Raw genomic sequence first — 11,163 nt, 5'->3', positions numbered from 1 at the left:
ATTTGCTCAGGAGTGGGCAAGCCAAAGGAGACTTTCATCACTGGGGTCATTGGGTTTTGCTTATCACCACATCTTTCAACCATTAAAAGCATGTGTGAGCTTGCTCCCTCTGCTGGGGAATTACTTCATAGCAAATGAAAGCAACAGCCAGCACAGTGCATCCTCCTCTGTTCTGTAGAAAAACAGTCTGTGTGACTCTGTTTGTCGCTATTGGTGATTTTTCTGGCAAAATGCTGCCACAGACTGCAACCACGAGTCGGTCCACATGTACTGTAAGTGGTCCCACCACTGCTGATCCCCGTTGCCCCAGCAGTGACATCAGCCCTCTGTCCATTGGCTGCTGACTGTCAGGCCATCCTCCTCACGGCATGTAGCACCTCGGTGTGGTCACGCTGCCAGACGGATCAGACGCTGCGCTGTGGTCACTCAGACGCGTTTAGCGCAAACTTGTGCAACATAAAAGACTTTTCAGTGGATCGGATGTCACAATTTAGTCGACTGAAATTATTCAGATAAACGACGAATGTTTTTATATTTTTTTATACATTAAATGCCATTAAATGTGTGCAAAAGCTACAAGTGCCGCTATATTTTACATTCTGAGGACAGTTTGGAGATGACAGGCAGAACTGCGCGCATTTGGGGCTGGAATGCTGAAACAACAGGGTGGATCCTGCGGTTGTCACATTTTACAAGTCATTCCTCCTTAAATCTTAATCCAAAAACATCCCTCAGAAGTCCCACTCCCCTCCAAATCACTCTACCCCCCTCTCTAATCCTAATTTGCACACAAGAAGATTGCTAAAGGGCTGCCTGTGCCAAAGGAAAGGGTCCTAAGGGTCAGACGGGGTTACTGAGGAATAACCCTTCATGCAGTGTTAGTAGGGACCGTCTGGATTAGTGATGCAAATGTCCCATATCTGGTCAGGCCTTCACTCTGGCTCCATCCGCCTTTTCTTTTCTGATGGGGGGGATCATTCTCTGTTTGAAATGCAAGTCGTGTCATTGGTAAATTTTAATGATTACAACATTACAGGAAAACATTAATAAGTGTCACAAAAGAATTCATTATGCGCATGTACATATACGTTGTATAAAACAGAAAATTAAGCTATTTGTGTGTCGTTTTATTTGCAGGTGACTGAATAACAACTAAAACATCGTCACGTGCAATTCTGCGACTATAACTGGATGAAAAAATGGATGATCCGTGCTGATTGTACTGAGAAACAGTCACGCATCCACCTGCGGATGCCCCTTTTTGTGGATATATGTGCCGTAAATGTACGTAAATTTAACGACGCAGTTTGGCCTCTTTTGACATGAAATGCTCAAATTACGCTTTTGATCGCCGCTCCGTGTGAATGTCAATCCTCGTGTTTCAGGGCGATAAACAGTGATTCAATCACACCTTTGTGAAACCATGAATTACTTCCTCCAGGACGAGCAGTTTGGACCTGCTTTTCGTGCCCGTATCAAACTAACCATTCGCCATCCAGAGGACTATCTTCCACCAATCCCTGACAATCAGCTGCGCCTCAGATAGCTTAAATAAACTTTTTTCCCCCCCGAGACTGAAATTCAAGGGATCAGTGTTACACTTTTCCTATAGGATTAAACAGATCTTCCTTTGCTCTTGAATGGAGGCAGGGAACCCACCGTTGCCCGGCCCTGAAGGCCCAGGGTGCCCTTTTGATCATTTCAGTCTCTCCTTGGTGCAATACCTCTGATTGGTCAAGAGAGTAAGAAGGGGGAAAATCTTTAATTAAGCAGATAATCTCTCGTTGGGACGAGAGCAGCTCCATTTCAGAGCCCCCTCCTTGAATCCTGGAAGCCCCGGTGAAGTTTCTTGCGCTGGTAGCTCAGTTTCCTCTCCATCGTTTGACTGTCTGCAGGCTTTGGACGGGCTCAGAGTCACCGTCATCCCCCTCACCTGTCAGGATGTTCATGCATTTGGAGGTTTTCTATTACATTTTCATTCTCCTGGCTCACATGAGGTCTTACTGCTGCTGGTAAGTTTGATTATGATTTTTTTTTCCTTCTTATTTTGTGTGCAGATTTGTTTTGTGTCCTGATGTTCATTTCAAATATATGCAGCAAAAGCATTGTTGTGTATGAAATTGTTTGTAAGCCCTAATTTCCTAATTTTAGATTTTTTTTTTCTCTCATCAGCCACTAGAATATTATACAAAAGGCATAAAATGACAAATGAAGTCACTTAATTGAACAATTTGGCAACTGGAAATAAGGATATTCTAGCCTTTTCACATAAATAGTAACTGGATTTGTTCATTTTTGCCAGCATCAAATATTATTTCATCACTTTTTAATGAGCCACCTTCTATAAAGAGTTTATGAGTTAATTAATCATTGAATTATTATTTATCAATATTTTTTATGCCATTAGTAAGAACAGCTGTTGGGTTGCCAAGTTGTACAAGCTCCCTTTCACTGGTTATACCATCTGACCACTTATTTAAGGGGGGAACAGTCCTGCAGACAATCAGGACCATAATCTATTTCACCAACACTTAAAATTGCAAACTTGATAAATCAAACCATTTATTAATGCTTTTTATTACCATTTATAATGTCAGACCCGATGGCTCAGTATAAAGTGAGATAACCGTGAGCATTTATAACGGGATGGCCAACACTGATAGCTGCATGATGTCCAAACAGAAAGCACAAACACCGGCCAGTGGGACTTTTCACAACCTGGCAACCCCAAATTTCAAGTAATCACACACATTGCCCTCATTTTTAACATTTCTATAAACTGCTTTTGAACAAACTCAGCAGTATTGTTCACAGAGGTTTGGATGCCCGCTGGTGTCACGGTTTAACATGTTACAAAGCGCACTAATGAGAGATGTTAGCAGAGGAATTCGTGAAGGACACTGAGCTTCCCTGAGTGAATAAGCTGTCTCCTTTTCCAGGTCAGTGAATAATTTCTTGATGACTGGACCCAAGGTAAGCCAACTTTCTTTTGATCTTTTCTCCTCATCCTTTTCCCAAAAGAGACCGGCAGAGAGGACATGCTTTCTGTGCAGGCTCGTCATCTTTGTGATGTCTTAACTCAAGTATATTGACAAGCTCTGCTACCTGTCTGTATGCAGCAGGGCCACTAACGCTATATCAGTGATATTCTTGGCCCTTTGTGATTTTTTTCCTCCCCTCCGTACACTTGACCTTATTCAGGGGCTGTGTGTGTCTGCCGGTTGAATGTTTTAAGGGGCGAGGGCAGGCATTGCTGTAGTGGGTGGTCATCATTAGTGAGCCAGACCCCTGTGAAAGAGGTGGTACTCCATCTCCCCGAAGGCCACTTGACACATATTAGTTATATTATCGTTCACACAGGCTGAACAAGCAGCAGGCGAAAGCCGAGGACAGAGCGTATTTCATGGTATTCACTGCGGCTGAGAGAGTTTAAAAAGCATAATAATGTTTAAACGTGGGTGTTTTCATCATGGAACTGACAATGAGCACTAACTCAATCTCCAAAGCATTGCTTATCTTATCCGCTTTGAAGTACTTGAGAAGGCAAGACAGTGGTGTCATGTGAATACGGGTAAAACACCTGAGAGGAAGATATAAATGTAAAAGAGGCTGAGACTGGCTCATATCACCATATAACACTTGATTTTACAAACCCAGAGCACCAGAAGTGCTCTCATGATTTATTATGACTGCTGGCGCTCTTCAAGTGGCATCTGTATGAAGGCTGAGGCTGAAAATACATAAAAACATATATATATATTCCGCTGATTGTTGCATTTACTAAATTATGCTAACAGTTTTGCGTCTTCTCCAAATATGATGCTAATTTTCATGAAAGGTGCACATCTGTGTATCAGAATCATGCCAGATGCTCGGGTGCCACTGCAGTATCTTATGGGTTTAAAATATTTCCTTTGTCTCTGCTGCTGCTGCAGGCGTACCTGATCTACTCCAGCAGCGTGGCAGCAGGAGCTCAGAGTGGCATAGAGGAGTGCAAATACCAGTTTGCATGGGACCGCTGGAACTGCCCCGAGAGAGCACTGCAGCTGTCCACACACAGCAGCCTGCGCAGCGGTAAGTCCAGAGTCCCCGGGGACCGGCTGGCCCTGAACACCAGCTCAGGCGTCTCTACACTGCAGCAGGGGAACAGAGAGGCTCCATTTCTAAATGGGGAACACGGCTAATGGATTTTAAAAGAGGTTTTGTAACTGCGTGCTTGTGTTTGAGTTTCTGTGTTAAAGGGGAGGTTTTTTTTTTATTTCCTTTGTGAAATAGACATGTTTGCTCAGTCTAAACATTCACCACCCTTTGGGAGAGTTACAGTGGGCACGGTCGCTAGAGGCAAAACAAACATGCTAATCCATTTCACAACATCCACCAGAATCACCGCCTCTATTTGCAGTTTATAAGAGCAATTTTCCCACATGCGCAAGACAAAGAGTCACATGTGTCAAGACATACCAAATCAACTTCATGTGGCCACAGTTTAGAGGTGAAGATACCAAGTTTTATGGTCCTGAAATTGTGTAATTAAGACAAATGTTTTCAAGCCATTTTATAAATTAAAAGTAGCACTAGATATATAATATGAGAGCTGAAACTTGGCGTGCAGGTGATGAGACTTACAGATTGTACCATAATGTATAAAATCTACATGATGGTTAATGAGTCTCTCTGTTGACAGCAAATCGGGAGACTGCGTTCGTTCATGCCATCAGCTCGGCTGGAGTCATGTACACTTTAACCAGGAACTGCAGCCTTGGAGACTTTGACAACTGTGGCTGTGATGACAGCAGGAATGGACAGCGAGGTCAGAGAAATACACAGATTTGTACATGAATACCCACAGCAGCAGTGGTTGACACAGACGGGTGACAAATTAAAGGAGGAACCTGAATAAATGAGCGGAGAATCGGCAGCAGAGAGACACCAAGAGAACGGCACAGGCCTGACTGCTTGACCCCCGCCGTGAGGGGATCTGCTGGCTGTGATATGCTGTAGAGGCATTATGCAGGCATGGTTTGGGTCCGCTTGTCCCGCTAGAGGGAAGGGTCACTGCAAATCAATACAGAGTTGTTCTGAGTGATCACCCTTATCCTACGATGAAACATTTCTATCCTGATGAGAGTGGTCTCTTCCAGGATGTGTCCATCCATAGGGGTCACTGACCGGCTTGTATAAAATGACGTGAATCACGCGCTGTGCCCTTTGCAGCCAACAGATCTGCACTGAGTTGAAAACCTATGGGAGATATTGGACTGACGTGTTAGACAGCGCTCTGCACCACCATCACAGGAAACACCAAATATCTTTTGAAAGAACGGCGTCCATCCCTCCAGTAGAGTTCTGGTCCAACGCCTCACGTTGGACCAGAACTCCAAAAGTCAGCTTTTCCTGTCAGCTTTTCCTGTAATTTGTCACCTGTCCGTCTGTGCAGCAGGATGCATTTTGTTTCTTATTTTTGAATCAAATTGCCAAGATTAACTTCTTTTTTCGTTCTCCTAGGTGGTCACGGCTGGCTCTGGGGCGGCTGCAGCGACAATGTCGGCTTTGGTGAGGCCATCTCCAAGCAGTTTGTCGACGCCTTGGAGACTGGGCAGGATGCACGGGCGGCCATGAATCTTCATAATAACGAGGCTGGACGCAAGGTACAGTAGATGCTCTTAATTCATGCCATCCACTTGACAAGGAGAGATGAGCCCTTAGCATAAGATGTAGCAAAAATCTTCCTGGATTTGAACCATACAGTATTTAAACTGGGTGGCGGCTTGGTTGAAATCTGGGGAATCTCTCCTGGCCCTCCAACTGATTACACAGTGTAAAGCACCTTTTGAATCATTTTTTTTTCCTCCTCAGAATTACACTGAGTGTGCCACCCAAGCATCCCTTTCACGTCACTATAAGTGAGGTGCCACTCGTCCCCAATAATAACAGTGTGTTCGGTGTACCAGAAGGGCCTATTTACCAGCGCTGAATGCCCCTTATGACAATACCTCAACTCGAGAATCTCAGGATCACTGGTGCAAGCTTAATTAGAGATCCTGGGGAGCCAGACATTGCACAGCATTCTGTATTATGCTGCTTTTTAAAATAAGTGTTTAGTTTTATTCTTGCAATAAGGATCCCACATTTATGTTGGGCTTTGTTTGGCCCTGAGGGAGTCTGAGGGGACCACAGGCGTGCAGCTGAAGTGCTCTTTGTTTACGGTGCCTTTGCTCCCCCCTGTTGGGCCCTAGGATCCCCATGGCACCTGGAGCATCATTGTAACAGAAAAAAATGGGGATAGAAAGAGAGAAAAACTCCTTTTTCATTTCTCCACTCAATGGGACTCTCCATTGGGTCTTCTCACACTGGAAAACATGTTGATAATGAACATGCTAAATAAATACTCCTATTTCTTCTGGGGGGGACAATGGGGCTCAATGTGAAACTTTGATTCAGCCTCACCTCAACAGAAAGTTCATCCCCTCCTCACGAAGAGAAAACGTCCCTTTTCAACTGACAGCTGTTTTGTGTCGGGTAAAGTCAGGAAACACACAGGACGACAAAGAAACAATGGACCTCGGAGCTATCATTTCTTCCTTTCAGCGTATTCATCCCTTTTTTTTACTAAGATGGAAAACTTTGGGAATACAATCGGTTAATTTGACAACACATCAATCAAGAGACAATGGACATCCTGTCCTATTTTACGCACACATACATGTATGCATGTATGCATATGAATACTCTCAACCACAGAATCACTTTCTTTGTTTTCACGCTCACATTCTTCAATGCAGTAAAATATAAAGACATATGAATAAAGTGAATCTTGCCTCTTTCTGTCATTTCTGTGCCTCCAGGCGGTGAAGGGAACCATGCAGAGGACATGTAAGTGCCACGGGGTTTCAGGAAGCTGCACCACTCAGACCTGCTGGCTGCAGCTGCCAGAGTTCAGGGAGGTGGGGAACTACTTGAAGGAGAAGTACCACAGGGCCCTGAAGGTGGATCTCCTCCGAGGAGCCGGGAACAGCGCGGCCAGCCGGGGGGCCATCGCTGAGACCTTCAGCTCCATCTCTCGCAAGGAGCTGGTCCACCTTGAGGACTCCCCCGATTACTGCCTGGAAAACCGCACTCTGGGCTTGCCGGGCACGGAGGGCCGCGAGTGCCTCAAGAAGGGCAAGAGCTTGAGCAAGTGGGAGAAGCGGAGCTGCAAGAGGCTTTGTGGAGAGTGCGGGCTGGCTGTGGAGGAGCGCAAAGCTGAGATGGTGTCGAGCTGTAATTGTAAATTCCACTGGTGCTGCGCAGTGAAGTGTGAGCAGTGCAGAAAGACAGTGACCAAATACTTCTGTGTTAAGAAAGGAGGTCAGAGGGGAAGGAATGAGAGTGCCAGCAGCCGCCGGAAGAACCTCAGGCTGAGGAAGAAGCACTGAGCATCTTCTTCACTTCTCCCCTGCTGCCATCATATTTGTACCACTGCAGCTCCCGTCTACACCCAAACTCACTGTGCATGTTCACATAGTGTGTGTTTTTGGACAAAAGCGTAGTAAAAATCCAATTTCAAACCACCTTCATTGTCAGTTTTGTATTGAAAGTTAACGACAGCGGGATGTGCGCAAAGTCAGAGGGGATGGGGAGGGGAGATTTTACGACTTTGTAGAATTTTTGGTACAAATGTATTTAAGATATATTTTTTATACTTTTTACAACATTTTGAAAAGTCACTGGGCATTGAAGAGTATTTCTCTTCGAAATTCTCCACAACATGATTTATTTATTTTCAGACATACACAAAAACCTTAAACGGTTATTACTTTTTGATCTGACTATAGAGCTACGGCATAATTAGCTTTTTTAAATCAGGCTGTATATTCTATATAGCAGCAATCTTCACATATTTCAACTATCACTGCCAAGTTTTGAATTTATTTAGAAACATTTTGACATTTTGGGGGACATCACCTGACTTGCCCTGACCTTTGCTGCCCTCTTGATGTATTTAATTGTAAATAAAATGAAGCACTTTGTACTGTACATTGTTAATTTATTGCACAGCATTTCCTAGTTTTCCTTTATTGTTAGTCCCCTTGTTGGTTTGTTTTCTATTAAAATGTAATGAAAGAACAATAAATCCTTCGACCTTTGTATCATTCAGCCTGAAGAAAGTGTTCGTCCTTCTTTAACACGCTCTTTGAGACAGTAATATCTGATGGCTTGCTGTAAACACAACCTTACTCTTCACATTGTTCACGCTGGGGTTCGGATACTCTGGGCCAGACCGACAAGAACAGAAAACTTTCCAGCGGACTCCTCGTTCCATCACGCCTTTCTCAATTTCGCCTCAACAAATACCTCCCGTTCTCCCCCTCATCATGGTAATCCTCAAAGAGCCCCCTAACTCCCAAGCGCTTGGAAGTTTCTTTACTGTTTAATACTAGTTTAATTAACTTTGTCCAGACAGAGTGGGGCTGTGGGGGTGGAGGGCATGAGGCAAGTTGCCCTTAAAAATCATCTCGCCTCTAATTTTGTATGCTAATCTCCTTTTTCACGCCGCACCTCCTTAGGAGTGGGGGAAAGAAATGTTGGGAAAACTTTGGGTTGCCTGTGCAGGGCTTCCTGCGGCTGTTTTATTTCTGGGCCCACCTATTTGGATCCTTTCACTCCTCTAGGGCCTTCCTTTGCTCGATTTAACAATGAATGCAGAGCTAATCAGCTCTCTCGGAAATGCACCACTGTCGAGGAAGGTAATCCCTTCTTCTCTACTCTCAATGGGCCGTCGCCTTCTAAAGGACTTTGGGAAAAGGCTTTGCACAGATTCACACTGTTCTCTCAAAAGAAGTTAGTTCAAGTATTGTGCCCAAACAAGTGGGTTTTATAAACACATGCTTGCCAGGATACTCACCCCACCTGCAAGTAAGAAGTGCAAGGCCCAGGCAGACTAGCACATGGCAGCCGAAACCGAAACCCTTCAGACGAGATGGGACATGAAAGAGGAGATTAGAGGTCCCATTGAGAAGGGGGTGTTCATTTCTGCACCTTCCTCCTTTTACTCAATAAAGTGTCAAGGAAACACCTTGTTGACATCTTATTTACCAAACAGTGATCATAATCAAAACTCCTCCCTCCTCCGATGACCCCTGTGGGCTCGCTGGATTGCTCTGCCTGGCATGCAGCAAAAACCCTGTCACCAACAAAAGACCCAGCATACCAGGCTTCTGCCTTGCGGCTCTGTGGAAGCGCTGCAATTTACCGCGATAGAGAGGACAACAGAGTATTTTACAGGCAGTGCAAAAATTTGAATTAGGACACACATCTTGGATTAAACTTAACAAAGCCACTTAAAACTCAGTGTGTGGAATGCATCGATTCCTATTTGGGCTCTTTCTGCACTTAATTATGCAAGTCTTGCACTGGCTCACCCTCAGCAGAAAACTTCCCACTTACTGTACATATATATGCTTTTGCATGTCTATACAATGCTCTCTAGTTGTCATTAATCACTGTGTGTTCTTATGTTCATAACATTATGGAAAGGCCTGAGTTACAGACCTACCAAAACATGCACGTCTCAGTCGTCTTTTGTCTCTTCTACTCCCGCAATTTCCATATCAGCGTCATTCCCTCAAAACCACACAAATGCAAAAAGGGAAGGGAGATGAGCTGAACAGTACACACACTATGTCAGCGTGTGAAACAGCACAGAACACTGATCGTGACTCTATGCGATTTCCCCCCACGGTGACACGACCTCCGACCGAGGGGCCTGAACTTCCGTCTCTCAGGTCGGCCCTGCCATGTTCAATTTGCCATAACACTTGAGCCCGAGGTGGCGGAGGAGAGAGGTGACACCACAGAGGAAGAGTGGGGTTTTTAAGCAGATGCTTTCTCACAATCAGTTTGAGCTTGTGTGGGGAAGTCCAGAGATTATTAATTTAAATGTGTCATTGATTTTTTTTTTTGACTGTACACCACTGACAACATTAAAAGACAACTGCTATCAAACTTAGAGTTTTGGTTAGAAGTGAAATGTCTTTTGTTTTAATCCACAAAAGTATGGCAGATATAGAGAAAAAGGTGCACAAAGGGATCAAATTTCTCTCAGGTAGCAAGTGATAATGCAATCAATGAAAGATGGGAAAATGACTTATAATGCTTCAGAGAATCCTTGACTAATAGGATTTATGGCTTAGGGGTTCTGGACCTACAACACCTAGAGGGGCGAGGGTCAGAATGAATGTGAGAGAAAGCCAACACAGATGAGTACAGATGAGTGGGAAGTCTACCATATGCTCTTATTATTATTGTGTTGATTTGTTAGCAGTTATACCATTAGCTCAAGAGGAGGGTTGCAGCAGTAATGAGATGCTTCAACTCATCAGGATAGGGCTTCATTGTAACAGTGTCTTTGTTTTGACAGCAGTCCATCTGTTGGGGACAGGACAGCAGTGGTTGTTGCTATCAGCAGGATTGAGATACAGGCTTCTTCAAGCTCACTGGGGTGGTCAGTGTCCTGGCTGTGAGTGTCTGCAAAGAATGGGCAGAGAGGAGCATCAGAGGGATCAGCTCAGCTCACTGATCTGCACAGGAAACACCGAGCATGGGAACCCACCAGGGTGCCCAAACTAGTCCCTGTGGTGGAAATCTTCAGATAAAGCCTGACTCTACAGAAAACATACGATGCATCAGGTTTTACCAAAAAAGATAATGTAATGCATTTGTACCTTTGAGCCAAAATCAGGCCTGTTTGAGGCTTTCCAAAGCTGTGACCAAAAGGGTAAAAATACAGAGCACCAGTGATCAAACTGATTGAACAGATGTACTCATTCTACCACAATATCAGCCTGCTATTGACTAAACTGAGCTCGACCAGTCCACTGAGCAAGGTACAGTGTGCACTGCAATCTCATGAAGAACGATCGTGCACTGATCGATACAGTAATGGTGAGGCAATGATGACCATAGTCAAATATTGGCTTAGCATTTCAAAAGTGTTTGTTTTGTTCTTCATTACCATATCTCTCATAGACAGAAAGACAAAGCGAGCAGGGACAACTTCTGTGTTGTTTCCTGTATCATACTTCATTGACATTACTCTGCAATATTGCTTCTTACTGTAGAGTGCACGGCTCAGACCAGCACTGGTGGAGGAAGTTGGCATCAGCAGCAAATAAAAGTAAAAAT

At 44.4% G+C, this 11,163-nt stretch overlaps 1 protein-coding gene across 1 annotated transcript; it reads left to right on the top strand.

Annotated features, from left to right (window-relative positions):
• Nucleotides 1–1,803: 1,803 nt before the first annotated feature.
• On the top strand, nt 1,804–8,140 carry wnt8b (wingless-type MMTV integration site family, member 8b). The gene is made up of 6 exons (XM_070977528.1): nt 1,804–2,012; nt 2,940–2,973; nt 3,936–4,074; nt 4,685–4,810; nt 5,506–5,648; nt 6,846–8,140. The coding sequence occupies exons 1-6, from the start codon at nt 1,942–1,944 to the stop codon at nt 7,413–7,415; spliced, it is 1,083 nt and encodes a 360-aa protein (XP_070833629.1). The 5' UTR covers nt 1,804–1,941; the 3' UTR covers nt 7,416–8,140.
• Nucleotides 8,141–11,163: the final 3,023 nt, after the last annotated feature.

This window comes from Chaetodon trifascialis, chromosome 13 (genome assembly GCF_039877785.1).
Source record: "Chaetodon trifascialis isolate fChaTrf1 chromosome 13, fChaTrf1.hap1, whole genome shotgun sequence".
Taxonomy (NCBI): Eukaryota; Metazoa; Chordata; class Actinopteri; order Chaetodontiformes; family Chaetodontidae; genus Chaetodon; species Chaetodon trifascialis.
This window is presented reverse-complemented; position numbering and strand designations above follow the sequence as displayed.